The 20,344-nt window shown below is 39.5% G+C and overlaps 3 protein-coding genes across 3 annotated transcripts; 1 reads left to right on the top strand and 2 right to left on the bottom strand.

Moving 5' to 3' along the window:
- Window positions 1-3,462: 3,462 nt before the first annotated feature.
- LOC104434382 (tetraspanin-11) lies at window positions 3,463-4,650 on the bottom strand. The gene is made up of 2 exons (XM_039306736.1): window positions 4,189-4,650; window positions 3,463-3,780 (listed from the first exon to the last, which is right to left on the bottom strand). The coding sequence occupies exons 1-2, from the start codon at window positions 4,648-4,650 to the stop codon at window positions 3,463-3,465; spliced, it is 780 nt and encodes a 259-aa protein (XP_039162670.1).
- Window positions 4,651-10,492: 5,842 nt separating this feature from the next.
- LOC104421210 (enolase 1, chloroplastic) lies at window positions 10,493-15,245 on the top strand. Its single transcript, XM_010033094.3, has 7 exons — window positions 10,493-11,202; window positions 12,423-12,730; window positions 12,850-13,004; window positions 13,112-13,429; window positions 14,117-14,263; window positions 14,358-14,408; window positions 14,879-15,245. The coding sequence occupies exons 1-7, from the start codon at window positions 10,763-10,765 to the stop codon at window positions 14,942-14,944; spliced, it is 1,485 nt and encodes a 494-aa protein (XP_010031396.2). The 5' UTR covers window positions 10,493-10,762; the 3' UTR covers window positions 14,945-15,245.
- A 129-nt stretch (window positions 15,246-15,374) lies between these two features.
- Window positions 15,375-18,818, bottom strand: LOC104421202 (plant cysteine oxidase 3). The gene is made up of 5 exons (XM_010033081.3): window positions 18,549-18,818; window positions 17,296-17,447; window positions 16,890-17,040; window positions 16,048-16,248; window positions 15,375-15,941 (listed from the first exon to the last, which is right to left on the bottom strand). The coding sequence occupies exons 1-5, from the start codon at window positions 18,775-18,777 to the stop codon at window positions 15,823-15,825; spliced, it is 852 nt and encodes a 283-aa protein (XP_010031383.2). The 5' UTR covers window positions 18,778-18,818; the 3' UTR covers window positions 15,375-15,822.
- Window positions 18,819-20,344: the final 1,526 nt, after the last annotated feature.

Genomic DNA, 20,344 nt, shown 5'->3' with positions numbered 1-20,344 from the left:
TCTACTGCAGAAAGATCCAAAGGGATTATAAGGTCGGCTCAGCAAACCACTCAGGGAATTAATTTAAGCACTAAACCCTCTCTGTAAATCAGACTTAATGTCCCTGGTGCAATACATCCAACAGCCAGCAGACAAAAACTCACACCTCAAAAGCCTAAATACGACCAAAACAGGCACGTTTGCTTCTTGACTTCACCCCCACCATCTTTCTCTCCCTCACATTAATTTAATTTGACTAGAGTGGGAAATTGTCCCTTCTATGTTACGGTAGTCCCCACTAGAGTGGGAAATTTAAACAAACCGATAGTCCAAAACAAAATAAAATCAGCACATCCACGCGTATTAAATAACCTTTGTTTTACTTTACCCAATGTATTCTGGAAAAGAAAGAAACGTATAGCTGAATTACCCTATGAACCAGAATTCTCCGAAAGAGACATTCCTACAAAAGGCAGGCCTACCCAAATGAATCATGAAGTATTACAGTTGATAAGTATATATCGTCGGCAAAGACAGTAATCCGCACGTAAGTGGGGTATGTGCTGAAATTTAAATGAAATCTCACATAGAAAGTAATAGGTTACAGAGATAACATAGAAGCAAATATGAGAGATGTTTTTTTTTTGGTAAAAGTAAGCAATATAATGGGGAAGCCAAACTGTACAAATGAGACGGCTTCAAAAACTTGCACTCATGAAGAACAAACTCTAAATGAGTGGAAGGAAGCCGCGAGAAAAGCCAAATGGCTACAACAAGAACAGCAGAGAAAGGCCCAGGCGGCAAGCACAACTAGCAGCCAAAGGCAACCAAACTGGCCAAAAACTCTAAGTCTGATCCCTAGAGGAGAAGATAATGGGGTCAATATCCCAAGAGCGTTGCAACCTTCTATTCTTGATGGAGTATAAAAATATGAGAGATGTTAACCCTTCGATACTCCAACTTCAAAAAAATTTAGTCATAAAAGATACACCTGATCAAATCAATACTCTTGACAAAACTATAAATGATTCATATAATGAATTTGTCCTCGAAATAAATAAACTCTCATGGAAAAACCCACAAAAATGATATTACTCTAGAGCTATTCCAACCGATATAGCAATAGACGAATCCTCACCGCGGATTCAAAATAAATAATATATATTCTTGAAGATGAATTTTTTCTTTTAGGGTTGTCATCTAGCGGGTGTTGTCTTTGTTAGACCTTTGCAACGTATCAAACATGAGCTATATTCCCTGATTGTCTGAATTTTTCCTTAATCAAATCCGAATAAGGGCCCGCGCATCTTGTTGGACTGCAGATCAACCTCAGAGCTTTTTCGAGCCTTTCTTGTCGGATTCTCTAGAAGTACTTTTCACCATCACCCTCTAAGCTGTCTCTACCTCTCGTTATCCTGAGTTCCTAAAACCTAAAAGTAGAAGCGCACAAAGGTGGCTGTCGAGATGGTATCTTCGTCTGAATTTCGATCTTCATTTCACGAATAGAAAAATCCGAGACCCCGCTTCATTCTGTCGAATTTGAGTTAGGTACTAGGCTTGTCCCGTGCATTGTTTTTTTCATGTCAAATTCACTAAATATGCATAAACTTTTCAAAAGGCTAGTTGCGTTACTCGCTTAGGATAGGAAAGGTTATATAAAAGTTCGATGGAATCAATTGAATGTAGTGTGAAAGAAGGAATTTGAGGTTGACGAGTCAAGTGGGTCGAAATAAAGAAACCTAGCTAGGAGGAAAAGGAGCACATGCAAGATATAGGAGAATTGTGCCAGGCTCACATTATTCTAAGGCAACGATTCATCTGTCTATTATTTTAATTTAATAATGAGACAAGTAACTGTTAATAAGATCCTCGTATTTTTACTTAAAGTACACGTCTGCACGTTGCAATAGAACTTCCGTCTCCCTCATGTTTGTTGAATTTATGGAAAAATGTCTATAGTGAGCTGAATTATACTCGTGAAAGTACCTAACTTGTTATACTCGGGTAAAAATACTTGGGTTTTGAACTTATTTATTAATGTATTTTCTTTAGTGAACAAATGATGGAACATGTTAACAATCGTTTGTATATCCAACATGTGTAAGCATAATGTACTCGTTATTTCTCATTGGGTAGCACGAAAAACAAAGAAAACTGACCTATCATGTATGTTGTCTCTATGAAATCTTGTAATTTAAACAGCCTTGTTACCATATGTAAGATTTTCTTATTTATATAGAGTACGAATGATGTAAAATCATGATTTTACTATAGAAACCTTATCTTACAATCTTACTATAGTAACTCCGAACTTTTTTTGATGTTTTCGAGGGAAAATGACGATAACATATATACGTATCGTGAATTTTTACAATTTTCATCTCGTTTATTATTAAGAGAGGCAATTTAATTTCAATTTAATTGCTCCAGAACATTGTGTTCGGATCTTAAACGTGATGAAGAATTCAAGGCCGGAGCTTCTCTGGGCCCATTGTTGAAAAAATGCGTGCTTAGAGGCCCAATAGTTTGGTCCAATAATAATTTTTTTTTTTTTATTATTGTATAGATAAACTATTAAACTTAGCAATCATAGAGCTGAAAATCAAGTAAGTGGCCAACGCATGTAATTAACTCCTGAAAAAGGTAGATCTCGATGCCAGCCTGCTAATCTGAAAATGTTAAAAGGGTGTGCAACATTGGCCCGATAAATGAAATTTCAAGATTTGAAGGAGAAGGTTGATTTATGTAACTATTTGCGATTATGCACAAGTAGACATATGACAAACAGATGAACGGAACAATTTCAACATGGATGCTACAGGCAAGCCAGTTACTTAGCACGAGATACTAAAAGTCGTGTAAGGACCTCATTATGTCCCAATTCACCAAGTCATGGCTAGGGCCCCTATATCAAAAGATATATAGACACACCAAATGTCACAATTCCTTAAGTCAAGACAAGATATTATAATTGACCACTATGCATTAGATATACTCATTGATCTACAAATGTTATTAACCTGAATACTCAATTACTACAATTCTAAGAAGATCAATCTATTTCATTAGTCAAGTTAAATATGACAATATATTGAAAATTGATTGGAAATATTCAAATTATTTCACCAAACAACATCAATAATCCGTTCGATGACGGTAACAAATCAATATTAGTTATTCCGTTTGAGTAACAAATCAAATTGCGGTATTAGTAAATAATGCCGTACCAAAAGAGAGAGAGAGAGAGAGAGAGAGAGAGAGAGAGAGAGAGAGATTAAACATTCGATATGGTGTCATTGAATTAGGAAATCACTAACCGAATGATACATGCCCCATGCAACAACCAGAGAATCGAAATAAATCAAAATGCACCTAAAGCAACCCTACAAATATGCTAAGTATCAAGTCTGATATCTAAGAAGTTTCTTCTATTTTAAGCATTACACGAGATGAAAGTACGCCCCGTCTGAATCGTCTAACCTCTCACGCGCAACATCCACGACGACCGAACTTATAGCCGTCCGACCGGTTGTTCCTGGCGGCGCAACACCCGACGCTGTAGACGAAGAGGACGACCACGACGATGCAGACATTGAACACGAGCAGCGCCCTCCATTGCCGCTTGATGCTGGCCAAGAACCCGGCCTTGCACGAGTTGCAGTTGTAGCACAAGATCTTCGGGTCGTTGCTCCACTTGGCGCAGTCGCCGTCCACCGCCGTGCCCGACCCAGGGCTAAGCGTCCAGTAGGTCGCGTTCTTGAACTCGAACCCGCAGTCGCTCGGCGGTTTGCAGCAACCCAACTGAAGAAATTATGCAAAAAAAAAGAAAAGAAAATAAAATAAATGAGCTTTATCATATGTCATGAACATAAAGATCTTTCTGATTAATTTTCAAGAGTAGTAAACGAAAATTTATACAATGAAGTTATAACTAGAGAAGTAGTAAATTTGAGGAAATTAGAAAACTGGAATACATCTTATTTTTTAAAGAACTCCGATAACCGCTACTATAAAAATTACTCAAAAGGTTTGATTAAAGGAAAGAACTTTCGTATTTTTTTAGATCCGTAATATACGGAAACCACCTTAATATTTTCGATGCAGACCGAAAAATAGAAGTAAACATGAACAACGTGCGCGACAAGAACTCCATCTACGTCACCTGGATCGGGGACCAGTTCATCTTGAAGAACTGCGCCGCCTCCTTGCCGGCGCCGCCAGCCGCGAGGCTCCGGCAGACGTCTCCCTCCGCCAAGCAACCCTGATCTCGTCCCACCGCTTCCCGCTCGCCACGTGGTTCTGCAGCCAGTGCGAGTAGTCCCCCAGCCGGTACTCCCGGTAGCCCCGCCCGGACACCGCCTGGCCCGCGCCCTTGTTCGTCACCAGGAACAGGAACGCGGCGAGCGCGACGAGGGCGACGATGAGCACGAGCATGAGCGCCAGGTAGAGCCGGAGGAGCCAGTTGACGCCGAAGCAGGCGCCGACGACGGCCATGAGGGAGACGGCGAGCAGGGCGAGGCCGGCGACGAGGAGCGGGTCCTGGAGGGACTTCTGGCACGAGGTGGGGCTGCCGTGGACGCGGAAGTACACGGAGGCGCCGACGGCGGCGAGGGAGACGAGGACGACGAGGGCGTTCAGGAGCCCGACGACGAAGTTGCTGGCGCGAACCATCTTCACCCCCGAGATCACGCACGACTTCTGCAAGCAAGCAAGCAAGCAAGCGACGTATGCAAACTTCTCTGTGCAAGCGAAGGGATCTAGGGTTTTGCGTAGAGTGATGTTGATGGAAGAGATAGAGAGAGAGAGAGATTGGAATCGAGAGGATGAGGAAGACGAGGAGTTCGGAAGGAGCAGGAGAACTTTTCTGGTTACTGCATGGAGAGGAGGTCTTATTTGATCGTGCGGAAACTTCCTGCCACGTGTCGCGGCGTGAATGGGTGAGGGTGGAGGTGGTGGGGCCCCGTGGAACACGTGGGGGTGGTGGTTCTGGAGTTCTTGCAACGGGAGTGGTGCTACGTGGACTCAGTTTTACGTGGTATCGTGATCGTAGCCGTTGATTGTACAGATGTCGCCGTGGAGTGCACACGATCGACGGCCACGATGACGTTGATATCTGTAAACTGAATTTGGACTATGAAATAACGAGTTCACGACCGAGTGATGTTCGTGATGAGAAAATTGTATGGCGACATGCTGACCTGTCGGGGAGGTGGGGTCCTCCCCACGATGACGTGGATGTTTTGGTTGGGACTTGGAATGGAACTCCTGCATGGATGTTTGACTTGTTGACTTATAGGAGGACAAGAAAAGGAGAGTTTTTTTTTTTTTTTTGATGCATTAATACTTAGACAAAGCGCAATCGGATCTCGATATTTATTTGATCAGAAATTCCGTGGCATGTTGAACTCTTAGAGAGGTCCTTATATAGCAAAAAAAAAAAAAAATTATGCACACAAAATTGATGCGGTGATATATTTTAGGATGGGTCAATTATTAGCTTAGAGTCGATATCAATCATGTGATACCTAGAGTTGGGAATCAAATCAACTAGTTTTGGAACTTTTGGTTTTAAACCAGTTGAATTTGGCCTTGTTACATGTTACTAGGAAATTGACGCATTTATTTTGTAAAAAAGCCAAATTTGTATGGTATAAAATCACGCCACTTCATTACAAAAATATTGGTTGATTAAGTGATTATGTTATTTGTTCACATTTAAAGCACAATTTAGTTCTTGATTTGTGCAAAAAGAAAAGAAAAAAACTTCTCTAAAAGAAACTTCTAAATGGATTTAGATTTGGTTCAATTCAAGTATGGATCAAAAATGGTTTTCAAGTAAAACTAACTATTCTAGCCTTGTAATCGAGAAGCGAACCGACCTTGGACCGTTCTAGGTCTGTGGAACCAGGAAGCAAATCTATTCTCTCTAAAGTCAGTCTTGAACCTGTTGGTCGTTTCATCTAACTTACGGATTGAGCTGGACCGGTGCTTATCCCTAGAATTTGCTAAATCAATACAAGTGAACTTTTAGAGTGCGTTTGTTTCACGGAAAACTTAATGATAAAGGAAAATGCTTTCTGGGAAAACATTTTCTAGGAGTACGGTTTATTTTCCTTCGTTTGGCGATGTATAATTGAAAATATTTTATGCCATTTGTATCCCGTTAAAAAATAATCACACTTCATCACAGGAAAAAAAAATGAAGAAGCAAACCTCACTAGCCATCCTTGTGGCCAGTGACGGGTGAAGAAGAAGCAAAATTAAAATTGAAGAAAAGAAAAAGAAAAAGAAGCAAATTGAATTTTTTTATTTTTATTTTAAAAATGTTTTCCAAATTTTAATTTTTTTAAATAAATAATTCAAATTCAATTTTTTAAAATATATTTTTATAAGAATAATTGTTTGTAAAACCAAGCATCAAATCTAAGCTTTGGTAGATTCGAAAACGTTTTCCGGTCCTTTCAAAAGAAAAATCATTTTCCTGAATTTAAGCTTTGCTAGGAAAACATTTTCCGTTGATTAGAAAACCTTTTTCCATTTACTCATTTTCCTAAGCGACCCAAACGCCGGAAAATGAGGAAAATGTTTTCCCCAAAAATGTATTCCGTGAAACAAATGCACCTTAGATTTCATGAGCTATATGGAAAAATTAGTGATATCTATTTGACTTTTAAACTCCATGATGCTTATATGAGCTAATACTCAAAGAAAAAAAAATTAAACTCTTCCCATGATTATCCATTAACTTTTTAAAATCCAAGATGCCTTGATATAACCAAAAAAGAGAAAAAGTTTCAAGGGCATTAACTACACTAAGCACCATCACTAAGGAGAAGATTTTAGGTGCATCGGACGGACGTGCACCCGTCGTAGAAATCATGTAGGTCCTACTAAATTTAAGAATGAAGCGCGCAATTAGATGCATTATATCATGTGCATTGGAATTTTTAATTAATTAATCACGAATCCAAATGTTCTAAATTTATTGACTTAACAGTGATCTCATAAAATTTTACATGATCCACCTAATAATTTCTCAAGATTGCAAAAAATTACTAAAAATGTCATAAATTTATTACAATTTTTCCAATTTGATCATAAATTTTTATTTTGTCATTTCAATCCTTAATCTTTTACAATTGTGTTAATTTAGTCAATCAAGCCAAATTTGGCTACTTGGCACCGGTGGACAATTTTTAAATAATATTTTATTTCTTTTCTTTTATTTTCTCTCTCTCTCTCTCTTTTCCTCCTCCCTCCTTCCTCTTACTTCAATGATTGGCCAGAGGGGAGGGTCAATGCTAGTAGTGAGCTCGCCTTGCTGTTGCTAGGTGAGAGTAAGCTCGCCCACCCATTAGTGACGTAAGCCCCCATCAAATCTGGCAATGGCTCTCCTCGCCAATGGCTAGGTGAGGTCGACCTTATTTAGATCGGATGAGACAAGCCCTCGCTAGTAAATTGGCAAGCTCGACCTGTCGTCAAGGCGAGGGCAAGCTGCCACTAGTTGGGCATGTCAGTTTGACAACCGGCCCTCCCCTTTGGCCAGTTGCTAAAGCAAGAGGAAGAAGGAGGGAGTAGGAAAAAAAGAGATAAAAAGAAAAAATAAAAAAAAAATTAAAATTAAATATTATTAAAAAATGTTTGTTGACATCGGTTGGCTTCCATGTTAACACCGGCAGGCCAAATTTAGTCAAATGGATTGAATTAGAACAATTACAAAATGTTTAAAACTAAAATGTTAAAAGAAAAAAATGATTAAATTGGAAAATTTGCAATAGATTTAAGACTTTTTTGGTAATATTCCCCTCAAAATCAATACCGAATAATCAAGAATTTCAAAATTTTTTAAACAATGAGGCATTGTTTCTGGTCAAAAAAGTAAAAAAATCAAAGCGTTTTGAGAGATTTTGAATCGAGTCAATGCAATGGAAGAAATTTAGAAGTATCAGAGTCCAGCCGGAAGACTAAACGGGCCTTGTTATAGAGACGGACCGCTGGAGGCCCGTTGAGGCCCCAAAACTTCCCAGACCCCAAGCTATAATGGGCCCACGTGCTGGCCCAGCCCGAAACCCGATCCCACTGACCGGGGCCGCGGCACATGGGTCTCAACTTGGGACCTCAGCGAGTCAAGCTTGAGTTTAATAGCCTAATTGAGCAATTAATCTTTGTATAGTTTAATTATATATAAATCTGTGAATTATAAACCAATAGATGAAGTTGTTCACTTTTTATTTTATTTTATTTATGATAGCGTAGTTTTACAATTTGAGCTTGACTTTAAGTTGCATTTGAGTTTCGGATAACATTTATTGACTAAGTGATTCGAGTCGAGCTTATAAAAAGGATTATACATATTGAGTTCGAGTTTTCAATTGAATTTGAGTAAAATATCGAGTCTTGAACATTTAAGTTGAGTTGAACTCAAGTAGTGAACCATTTCAACTAGACTTAGTATGCGTTTAGTTTAACTTTTCTAAGGAATTTTGAACCTTTTAAGGCCTATTGAGTGAAAATGCGAGCATTGATAAAAAGAAGTTTGACCATTTTTGGGGAAATGCCAATATTAATAAAGCTAAAAATGGGCTTTCTACATTTTCAGAAGGTAACTTTCAGGATTAATGAATTTTTTCTTCTCCCAACTTTGCCCAACATTTTCAAATCTTATTTTGCCCTCTTGCACTTGCCTCTTCGCCACCCTCTCTGATCGCCTCCAATCCCTCTGGCGCTCCCTTAATGACGAGTCCCACCTAGGGGTGTCAATGGTTCGGTTCGATTCGTTTTTTTTTTTTTTAAAACCAAACCAAATCGAACCGTTAGGAAAAACTTTTGAACCGAATCGAATAAGACTGGAACGGAACTGAAATTTCGGTTTGATTCGGTTCGGTTTTTTGGTTTTTAGCTTTTAGTTTTCGGTTTTTGCATTTGTTTTTTTTTTCTATTGTATATATTTCCCGTTTCCAAGAAATAAGCTCTTATCGGTTTGTCAGTTCAATTCGGTTCGGTTAATCGATAAAAACCGAACCGATAAAAAAAATTTCGGTTTTTAAAGAGAACCGAACCGAATGAAAACCGAACAAAAAAAACCGAATTTTTTGGTTCGGTTCGGTTTTTGACACCCCTAGTCCCACCCGGTCGAATTGAACCTCCAATCCCTCATCTGACTATGAATCTTTTGCCGCCGTGCTCATTGAGGAGATTTGCATTGTATGAGAATTGAGTTCAACGAGATCCTTATCATCGGATAAGCGAGACTTGGTTGCACAATCCCGGCATCAGGCCATGCGACCCCAAAGCCCTCGGTTGAGCTCTTGGAGACGAGGGCTGGAATACATCTAGTGTTTAAAAGTCTATGCAAGCACTAAAAATGTGAAATCCTTCCTTGTGAAAAATGACTCGTTTCTAAATTTTTTAGTATCAGTCTTTTCCGGTGAATTAACGTAAGCATAAGTTGAAGATGATCATACAAAACATCTTATGTAATCTCATTATATAATTAATTATGATGCCGGGATTAATAAAGTGGAGATGACGAGGGTGCATCATGCACTAGCGCTCGGTTGGTATTTGATCATTTCTTTGCGGTGGCTTGATAATGTCAAAGGGGAAGAGAGAGGAAAAGTCCGTCAAAAATGGAAGTATATCTTACATGTTCTTTTTAACGAGAGGGGAAAACCGGAGGATGAAGGCAAACTATAGAGTTAGGGATTGAGAATACCTCACCCGTGGTAAAGAAAGGATTTTGAACATGCAATAATTTAATTGTAAGAAGTTCAAATCCAAATTACGGCCCAATAAATTCGAAATCAATAAGAAGTAATGCATTTTATTCATTCACAACTAAGGATAATCCTTCTTAGGTGGGTAGATTTTAGATTAAGAACTGATATCTATCTTGATTGAGTGGGTTCTTAATTTTTAGGATTGGAAACTAAATTGTTCGACACTTGAATCAATAGGTTTCAAGGTTGATTCGGGAATAGCCATCGTTTTTTCTTTTTTGGGTGTCTCAAACTTTAAAGACATAGAAGATTGATGAACATGACGATATATCATGTTGACCTTAATGTGAAGTGAGCAAATGTTAACTGGCCCATCTAAATAATAAAATCAAGAATAGAATTGGTCAAGAGTTCCACAATTATTTATCCAGAAACCTGATCGATCTCGCGTGAGTTTATGAATAAGGCAAGTTTCCATTCGGTTGCTGAGTTAAATCCGTCAATCGCTCTTTCCTATTTACAATAAAAGACATTTTATAATCAAATTGTAACATTCTAATAACCAAAACTCCTCCAATCAAATTGCTATCCCAAATCACATCGACTATCAACTAACCTAAGTTTTTCCTCCTTTTCCTTTTCTTTTTTCTACCAAAAGAAAAAAAAAAAAAAAAAAACGAACTTCGGTTCCATTTTCCAATATTTTGGGACCCACGTTCTTAAAAATACAGTTTGCCGCCCCCACACAAGAACCAAACAACAATCCGCACGAAGACACCTAACCTCGTTTCGACTCCTGCAGAAAACGCCCCCCTCTCAACTTCGAGTCTGTCACAGCTTCGTCTGTCTCCCCCACCAACCCCCACCGAAAAGCAGCCAACTTTCTTGCTCTCCGCCTCGCTTTCATCGCCCCCCTGCCTCCAGCGGACCTTCCCACGCTTTCTCCTTCCTCTATATACTCAGAACCCTCCTCATTTTCTCTCTCTAGTCTCCTTCCATCTCTCTCTGTGTCTGTGTCTGTGTCTGTGTCGACCCATCATCCCTTGACCATCTGGAACCCAGCAATGGCCACGGCCCCGGCCTCCCAAGCCACCTCCGCGAATACCCTTTTGCAGAGACCCTTCATCTCCTCGAGGCCGCTCCAAAGTTCCCACCTTTGCGCCTCCGCGATCCCGCGGGCCAGGTCCTCCAAGAAGGCATTCCGGGTCAAGTGCTCCGTGGCCCCGGCGGCGGCGCCGGCGAAGACGGCGGCGAAGGAGTGTAGGGTGAAGTCGGTGAGGGCGAGGCAGATCGTGGACAGCAGGGGGAACCCGACCGTGGAGGTTGACCTGGTCACCGACGATCTGTACCGATCCGCGGTGCCCAGCGGGGCGTCCACCGGGATTTACGAGGCGTTGGAGCTGAGGGATGGGGACAAGAGCGTGTACGGAGGGAAAGGCGTGCTCAATGCGGTCAGGAACATTAACGAGGTCCTTGGTCCTAAGCTCGTTGGAGTCGATGTCAGGTACTGCTGGCGATCGCTGGTCAATGTTTGTGCTGTTGCTGTTAGTTTTCTGATGTTAATAGTTTGTGAAAGTATATGAAGCGAATGAAGCTGATTCGGGGAGTCTTTGGTTTCTGCGTATTTAGATGTGGAGTTGGTTGCTTCTTGATGAAGGCGATTTGTGAATGTTTGAAGTTCAAAACCTGCTATAAGGAGCATTCGATACTCCATGACAAAATAGTGATCTCCCCATCCCCTATAAAAAAGAGTAGTACCTAAAGCTGTACGAGATAAATGCCATTAGCGGTTAGTATTTGCCATCAAATTCTTTGAAGGAGAAAAGTGACAGTCGTCAGCTTTTGTTCAAGATTTTCATCTGCACATGTTCCTCATGTGCCTATAATTAAGAGATTCAGTGAAGTATTCGAGGGCAAGCCACAGGGCGCCGTAGTGTGAGCTTCAGAATAAGAGAGAAAGAGAGTAGGTGGCCCCGTGAGAGAAAGAGAGAGAGAGAGATAAAGAGCTGAGAGTATGTGTTTGTACGAGCTAGTTTGCCTTTAGAGTTTTGTCTGTAGTGTCAGAAAATAAGTTGTCATAGGGAGGTGTAGTCTCTGGTAATTCACATATAGTGGGTGTAATAGTTGTAATGAGACAACATTTTATGAGTGTTATACTTGTACCGTATTTCGGTGTAAGTGCGTCTCTAGTTGGCTATTATAGTTTTCTCGTGTCACCATGCTTCCATGCTCAACAAGTATTATCTAAGCCGCTCGTCCGCACTTAATAAGTGGTATCAAAACTGCACCTCTGTACTCAAAAGTGAATATCGATGAGTATGGAAGGATTGATTTTTAGATGAAGACAAGTTTGTTTGCTGGTGTTCTTTATGAAATGAGGGGCGAAAGATATGGAGATGAGTGGGTACCTGGATTACACAGAAGATTAGAATTTGCAAGTTCAGATGATTCAAGTTTATAACTTAATTTTTTGCTTGAACAGTCTATCGAGAGTCTTCTTTTTTATGTAAGATTTCGGAATATCCATCTGGCAGCTTCTGTAATTGAGTATTTAGTCATTCAACTAAATGAGTCATGGAGTCATGTAAGCATAACTTGCCTGTTCAGCGGCTATGCACTACTTCTGATTAGATCGGTCTTGATATTGTGTTTGTGGGCATTTACCTTTTCAAGCAATCCTCCTTCTAATCCGTGCTTTTGTTCATGGCATGTGGCATTCCACAGGAATCAAGTGGATGTAGATGCTATTATGCTAGATATTGACGGAACTCCAAACAAGTCGGCTATGGGGGCCAATGCCATATTGGGAGTGTCTCTTAGTGTGTGCAGAGCAGGTGCAGGAGCAAAAGGAGTGCCCCTGTACAAGCATATCCAGGACATCTCTGGAACAAAGGAACTCGTCATGCCAGTACCGGCATTTAATGTGATAAATGGAGGCAGTCATGCAGGGAATAATCTGGCTATGCAAGAATTTATGATCTTACCTGTGGGTGCAACCTCATTTGCTGAGGCACTCTGCATGGGTAGTGAAGGTCAGTAGGCTGCTATTTGCATCAGTTGCCTTTAGCATGCTCTGTGTCCTTTTCTTTCTTCTTGCTGTTTTTCCAAAGTATGAACATGCGCTCATCTTTTCTTTTGTCGGATTGAACAGTTTATCATGTTCTAAAAGGGATCATTAAGGCCAAATATGGACAGGATGCGTGTAATGTTGGAGATGAAGGTGGGTTTGCTCCCAATGTTCAGGATAATAGGGAGGGACTGGTTCTCCTGATGGATGCGATTGAGAAGGCCGGGTACACAGGAAAGGTACATGCAGCTACTGGTCTAGGAGTTGCTTATTATCCTAATCTTAAAGGATCCTTCATTGAACAAACTTGGTTAATGGCATTCATGGAAGCAAAATAATGGTGCAGATCAAAATAGGGATGGATGTTGCGGCTTCTGAGTTCTTCTTGAAGGATGGGAGATATGACCTAAATTTCAAGAAACAGCCAAATGACGGGGCGCACGTGCTCTCAGCGCAGAGCCTCTGCAATCTCTACAAGGATTTTGTCAAAGATTTCCCTATTGTCTCCATCGAAGATCCATTTGACCAAGATGACTGGAGCTCATGGGCATCTCTTCAGTCTTCAGTTGATATTCAACTTGTGGGAGATGACCTGTTGGTTACCAATCCAAAGAGAATAGCTGAAGCTATTGGCAAGAAGGCTTGCAATGCTTTACTTTTGAAGGTAGCCTCTAATTCCAAATCATCCTACCCAATATTTTTTCCCATGCCATGAGTTATGTCTGAGCTTTGTCAATCTCTGCCTGATCCTTTTCTTCCTATGGTTCATGCCTTATCGACTCTTTACTTTCATGTTATGTTTGTTATGCTGTGTTTAGTAGCCTTTTCCAGATTATTGGGTCAAATGTTCCTCTGCTAGAAATTTAATGCGATGAATCTTATACCCTTGATATTCTAGATTTGCATTTCCTTTATTTGACTCGTAAATCATCATGCGGTGGGGATTATTAGAGATAGCCATAGAGGGCCTGATAGGAGGAAAAGGGATATGGACCTCTATGTACTATATAAACAACTAATTTTGAATCCAAACTTGTTCCAAGAAGAGTATATTCTAACTTTTATGATGATATAGTGTTCATTTAATTATTTAGATATTTCTTAAGAGCAAAATAGCAGTTTGTTTATAGAATAGAATATGCAATGTATTCCTGTGACTAGTATAGAGTTCACCTAAAGCCTTCTAAAAAGTGCTATGGAGATTCTAGTGTCGATTGGTCTCTTGGTACTCCCTTAGTAACTCTGGTTACCCCTTCACCTTCTGTTACCAATTTGTCATATCTGATTTGATCTTATGGGCAAATGCATTACCCTAATGATCTATTTTGTCATTTGGATAACCTCGATGCAGGTAAACCAAATTGGCACAGTGACTGAATCCATTCAAGCAGCGCTTGACTCGAAAGCTGCTGGTTGGGGTGTAATGGTCAGCCACCGCAGTGGTGAAACCGAGGACAACTTTATTGCTGATCTTTCTGTGGGTTTGGCTAGTGGACAGGTTCGATTTAACATAAATAAAATATTCCAACACTTGCCATGCATCTTTTCCGAAACCACAGAACTAACACAGATGTTTCATGTTTCGTTGTCAGATCAAGACAGGAGCTCCTTGCAGAAGTGAGCGGCTGGCAAAGTATAACCAGGTAATTGAGGGTCACTCTTGATTTTCTACCCATTTTCGGTTTCTCTCTCTCTCTGTAGCTGAACTGTCACTTGATGTATCTATTGCCTTAGTCAAAGTAGATTTGGATTTATTAAACGATAAGTACTTTGGGTTGCCTTAAACTAATACCAGAATGGTCCTGTGTATGACCTTAACTCCTTAAACTAATATGAGAATGGTCTTGAGTATGATCTTAAACTGCTTTGTCTGAGACCCCTCTGGACCTCAGGATCCCTAAACACTTAGTCAAATTAGATTTGGATTTATAAACGATAGGTACTTTGGGTTGCCTTAGACTAACATGAGAACTTTGAAGGATGTAACAATATTTTGAAGTGGAATAGGTGCTTCTGCACTGCACATCCGCAGCAGGCCTGTCTATTATGTATATTTTCATCCAAACCGTGTTTGCCAATGCTCATGTACAACTGTGGTTGCTGATCATTGCAGCTCTTACGCATTGAAGAGGAACTAGGAAATGTTCGTTATGCGGGCGAAGCTTTCAGATCACCCTAGAGATGAGCTTGTATTCTACCTTCTGTACTCGTAATAACGTGGCGCAATACCAAAATTTGCAGTCATCAGAATTTGATGAGCTCCAAGGCAAAGTCAAGTTGCAGCTACCTTTAGAGAAGTTTTGGCAAATTCAATCATTACGCTTGTGATAAGAGCTCATACTCAGTGTAGGCAACTTACCTTGAGTTTCTGTTGGAATAATCTTTGTCCTTAAACATACCTTGTGGTTTTGTATTTGGTTTCTATATGAAATTGGAGTGACCATCAGCTGGTTCCAAACATGAAATACTTATTATTGCAACATTTAAGTGCCCTTTTATTGAATCAAGGCGTTATTTTAATTGCTTGTTCGCATGAACCTTTCTGGGTTGCTTTATAGGGCGATCAAATTATCATCTGAACACGCTCAAATACCTTACATGCACAAAGCTGTCAGAAATATCAGCTAGAGCTTTATGAGGAACATAACCTGTGGCATTGTACAAGAGAAAAATGACTAAATAAATCAGAGAACGTTCACACCTTCCTTCAGAGGATCAGTTGGAGCATGGTGATGCAATTGCTCCAGATCAAAGTTGGATTTGGCAAGATAAATCTAACTTTGAGGATGCAAAAGTTGGTCATTCGGTCAGATTATCAACTTGCTCTTGAGCGGTATAATTATCTCATACAGTACAAGGTACTCAACTACGCGCATACTCGCCATGGCTAATCATTGGTTGATGCACGGGCACAAGCCGGTGATTATCAACTTGGACCACCATTCTTCTCTGAACGTTCCCTCCCCTCCCGCACCCACTAGATGATAGGATGAAACTTATTCCATATCGAAATAACCTGCTTAGAAGTGCCTCCTTCGCAAGTATCTTTAAAGAGAGCTAAATCTCAATGGCAGGGCCATTATATTTGCCGGGCCGCATGTAGAGATCATCTGGTGTACCAGTCTCAGCAAGCCATGCGTAGTTTTCCTCCTCATCACTCTTCTCATCTTTATTTGCTGCAGATTAGTGATAAGAACTAAGAAGACCCCAATCGTTTCTGATGCAATATATGAAGAGTCTGACTCCGTTTGTTGTAACATGCACACAGAAAGAGGTACTTACCAAAGGTGAAATAGGGATAGTCGCAATAGTATGTACATCTTCGGCCAGCATCTTCACTGTAAGGAGGAGAGAGAATGTCCAGCATTGCACAAGGCGTGATTGCAGTAAAACAATGCAGATTGCCGCCAGTATTAGGGTACAAAACTGACGTAGGGCATGGTGCTGTTAGGACATTATCAACAGCTAGCTTAGACAATCTCACTGCCAAAGAAAGAGTCAAGAAGTAAGTATTTCAGCCATCTGCTCTAAAATCCGTCTGCAAGAAGTAAATTATGTAGGTGGCTTAATTGACCAGCTGATAGAATTTCCCAGTAAGTACACTCAGCATTTGCTAAACTCCCAAATTATTGGGCTCCTCAACAACCAAAAATATTAATTGTACGCAGTAAAAATCATTTTATGGTTCTCTTAGGTAGATTCCTTTTTCTTTTGACCAGTGGTAGGGTGTTTCACCAGTAAAATCTCTGTTATTTCTAGTAATTTGTCATTTAAAGATATGTACAGAAAGTTAGTTTTAGTCCAGTTTTTTCCTGAGAAAGTACATACAAAAAATCGATGATTATTAATTTCCTATTTCAAACAATTACATTCATTGAGGCCATTCACATTATTGGATCAACTCAGACAAATCCTAAATTGAGCTGTACAGCATCTCTAAAAGAACTAAGTGATGACCTAAGACGACACTTCCTCCCAGAATTTCCTAGCTGCTGCTGATGCACACCTCCTTCCTACCCCACCCACCACTCTCCCTCCGAAGAAAATCCACTCATCCGATACTTGATAGGAGAAAAAAAAGGAAAGAAAAAGACATGTTAAGAGTGATTAAAGCATAAAACAACCTGGTCCCCTTTTATTAAGGACACGGGCTGGCTCAACCCAGTCATATGCTTTAACATGCAAAGAGCCGTAGAGAACTTTGCTGAAAACAGTCATGGCTGGATGGTCATGAAGAGGTATGACTGCAGAAGAAGGAAAACAGAATATACACATCTGCAAAGAAAATAATTAATTTTTAAGCATGTAATCATGAGAACAAACATATCTATCATATTTTTAGGCGAGAATCGATGGAGAAATTTCATTTTCCCAAATGCCTTTTAGTTTGAAAGAAGAAGAGCAAAATCTATTCAGATTAAAAGAAAAGTAACATCTAAACTTCATAGAAAGTCGTACTTAAAAATGCAAGAATCATATGAAGAGCATCATAGAATTCAGAAGACAAACCAAGACAATTGCAGATCTTACCGTAAAACTTTCACATTCATGTATATCGATATATGTTATTGGTTGAGCCCAGCGAGGGACTCTGTCTAATCCATTAAGTCCAAAGAAACCATGCCCATGATCATCCTCCAAAGCATCCTCAGAGAGCCCAACATCAGCAGGGCCAATTGTGTCTGCAAAATAATATCTATTTAAAGTTATGAGGTGTTAAATAAATTAAATTGTACTCGTAAAGTCAGTTCAAGTAGAATTCTAAAACTTCAAGTTATTAAAAATCTAAAACTAAGAATTCTACGATGTTCAAAACCATGATTATGAAGGAAGTACATGTGCCATGTTGCCCAACACTAACAAACTTCAATCGTGCTTTAATAATTGGTACCAAAGTGTGCTAAGAAAAATGGAGAGTCAAAGCAGTTTTTCTTTACAGCATCCATCAAAACATCAAAGTACCAATTGAATCTGTGACTAGTAATCGAATCTGTGACTAGTAATCCATTTTCTGTTGATTGCACTACAACAGGATTGCTAAACATGGAAAAATGATTTTGTATGCATAATTAAGAAGCAGAGATGAAGCCTGATATCGATCAGAAACTCGCAGATTCTTCCTCTTGAATGTCACGCTTTCACGGTTGTTTTCACTATAAGTTTCCTCGGGAATGTGGCAAAAGAGCTGATTATTGGCCCTTGACTAATGCAGAACCAAACTTGCTCCTCCTAACAGACAGAAAAATATCGAGAATGTTTCAAAAATTGATAGCTGTGGTCTTCCTTGTTTGCACAAAATGGAGTCTAATTCCCAACACCAGTCAAGCTCAACAAACAATCTTCCTGATTCGCATCAACAACGCAAGCCTCGTTTGCTAACCAAACACAATGAGTTTTGCAACTAAAGAAAGGAAAAATGGGTATGGCAGAAATACAACAATACTTGCCCCTTCTTTCAATCCCGCGACAGTTTCAAGTATCTATCAACAGTTTATGCAAATCCATGTTACAAACCAGTAGCACCATTCTATTCAAAATCTCTTCTCACTCTAATCGCACCCTAACTGAAGAAGAGAACGATCACGATAGCTGATCCTGAATGGACAAACCCACCTCCTCCCAAACCATTCTGAGTCGACCCACGAAGCAAAACAAGAACCCTAAATCAAGATTAACCGAATCGAGAACACCCACATCAAGAATAGCGGACTAAATGCACCAGAGCATCAAGAACAGAGACTTAGCACCGAAAGGAAGAACAGAGGGGCGAGTCAAGAACGTACCCAAGAGGGAAGAGAGCTTCTGGACGGAGTGAGAAGACAGAGGCGTCGTCCCCGAGGGGGTGAACGTCTGCCGGCAGAGGTCGTAGAGCGCCTGGACTTTGGGGCCGCGAGGGCTCTCCAGGGCCATGCTCGCTCGCTTGGTGGAGAAGAAGGGCGCTCCATTTCGTAGGAGCCACCTATTATCCCTCGCGAATTTCCGCAAATTCCGAAGCATTTTTCTCGTTTGCATTGACGCCGGCTTGGTCCCCGAGAGTAAGGAAAACGAAACAGGCCCAAGAAAGCGTTTTTATTGCTGATCGACGCGCGTGTTGTCGAAGATGTAGTTCAGTTTCGGTGTCTCCGAGGTTGAGCCCTGTACTTGTGTGCCGATTCCACGTGCGGGTTTCGATTGTCAGCAAGAGATTTCTTTTTTTAATTTCTTGAAAACCTAAAAGTGCATTATCTTGACCCCACATGTCAAGCATATGTTAACATATGTTAACAATTTTGGAAACCTATGTATAACCGACATTTCCATTTCAAGTTACATAACATAAGGTTTTGATCTTAATGATAGATCTATAACTTATAAGGTTTTAACCTATAACATTTTCAATATTCGTTTCTAATCTTATTTTGGATCTGCATAATCTACATGTATTGATTTTCAACTCTAATCTAGTCATGATTTGAAATCAAACATATATAGTTTATATTTTTCCTCTTGTTCCACAAAAAAAAAAATCCCTATTATTCTAGTCATGCAAAATTGTTTTTTCAATTCTCAAAAAGCAAAGTTTTATTATGATGTTGAGTGTGATTGTATATTTAACATTTTAGATGGGAAGAAATAAATTGACCGTGGGGAAATTTAAAAGGTCAATGTTGACTTAAAGTTGGTAGTTAAAAATCTCATTTTATTAGAACAAAAAAGCATCTATCTTTAAGCTAAAAGAATTATTGAGAAAACAAGCTATTCATGCCTCACTTAAGTTGTTGTTGTTGTTGTTATTATTATTATAATTATATACGTAAGGCTACAAATATAAAGGCCTTTCAGTAAAAGTAAATAATCGATATGATAATTTGACTGTTGATGAAATAAGTTGAGCCCTCACATCAATATAACTTTATATTGTTATAATAATTTATTGATTATTTTAGTAAAATTTTAATTTTCCATTTAGAATAGCTATAGAAACTCTTACAAGGTATATCGCACATATATTGCACATACATTGCACGTATATCTCTCTTTAGTTGTGCATATCTTGATTGAGATATTATCTTAAAATAATTATCTAATAGAGCCTATAATAGACTACTATATACTCCATTTACATTAGCAATTAAAAATTTCAATGATAGATATAATCAAGGCACTTATAGATTTTACCCCATAAAACCAAGAAGGTTTCAACACTAAATAATAGAACTAATATTTGGAAGAGACCAACAATCTTGCCAACTACTAGTGTAATAGATGCGGAAGGGATATGTTGCATTTCTTTACTTAATTTGACATTATTTGTTTTGCACTAATTATTGGAGGAGACTTGCATATAGTTGCTGTAAAATTTAGTCAACCAAAAGTACAATCATTAGCGTCCTAACATCAACCAAAAGTATATCCATTAGAGACAATACTTGTAAAAGACCAATAATCCCGCCCACTACTAGTGCAATAAAGTGGAAGCAATATGTTGCCTTTCCTTACTCAATTTGGCTTTATTTGTTTTACTACTAATTATTGGAGAAGACTTAGATGTAGTTGCTGTGAAATATGGTCAACCAAAGGTAAAATCATTAGAGACCTA

This window comes from Eucalyptus grandis, chromosome 2 (assembly GCF_016545825.1).
Source record: "Eucalyptus grandis isolate ANBG69807.140 chromosome 2, ASM1654582v1, whole genome shotgun sequence".
Taxonomy (NCBI): Eukaryota; Viridiplantae; Streptophyta; class Magnoliopsida; order Myrtales; family Myrtaceae; genus Eucalyptus; species Eucalyptus grandis.
Note: the sequence above shows the minus strand (reverse complement) of the source record. Positions and strands in the feature narration are given on the sequence as shown.

What these genes read in the sequence shown, in the direction of transcription:
- LOC104421210 (XM_010033094.3), top strand. Translation starts at nt 10,763, where the DNA reads ATGGCCACGGCCCCGGCCTCCCAAGCCACCTCCGCGAATACCCTTTTG. An exon ending in ACTCTGCATGGGTAGTGAAG is followed by an intron (nt 12,731 to 12,849) that starts GTCAGTAGGCTG and finishes CGGATTGAACAG; the next exon opens with TTTATCATGTTCTAAAAGGG. An exon ending in GGCTGGCAAAGTATAACCAG is followed by an intron (nt 14,409 to 14,878) that starts GTAATTGAGGGT and finishes TGATCATTGCAG; the next exon opens with CTCTTACGCATTGAAGAGGA.
- LOC104434382 (XM_039306736.1), bottom strand. Translation starts at nt 4,650, where the DNA reads ATGGTTCGCGCCAGCAACTTCGTCGTCGGGCTCCTGAACGCCCTCGTC. An exon ending in CCTCGCGGCTGGCGGCGCCG is followed by an intron (nt 3,781 to 4,188) that starts GCAAGGAGGCGG and finishes TAATTTCTTCAG; the next exon opens with TTGGGTTGCTGCAAACCGCC.
- LOC104421202 (XM_010033081.3), bottom strand. Translation starts at nt 18,777, where the DNA reads ATGCAAACGAGAAAAATGCTTCGGAATTTGCGGAAATTCGCGAGGGAT. An exon ending in GAAGCTCTCTTCCCTCTTGG is followed by an intron (nt 17,448 to 18,548) that starts GTACGTTCTTGA and finishes ATTATTTTGCAG; the next exon opens with ACACAATTGGCCCTGCTGAT. An exon ending in ATGAATGTGAAAGTTTTACG is followed by an intron (nt 17,041 to 17,295) that starts GTAAGATCTGCA and finishes TTTTCTTTGCAG; the next exon opens with ATGTGTATATTCTGTTTTCC.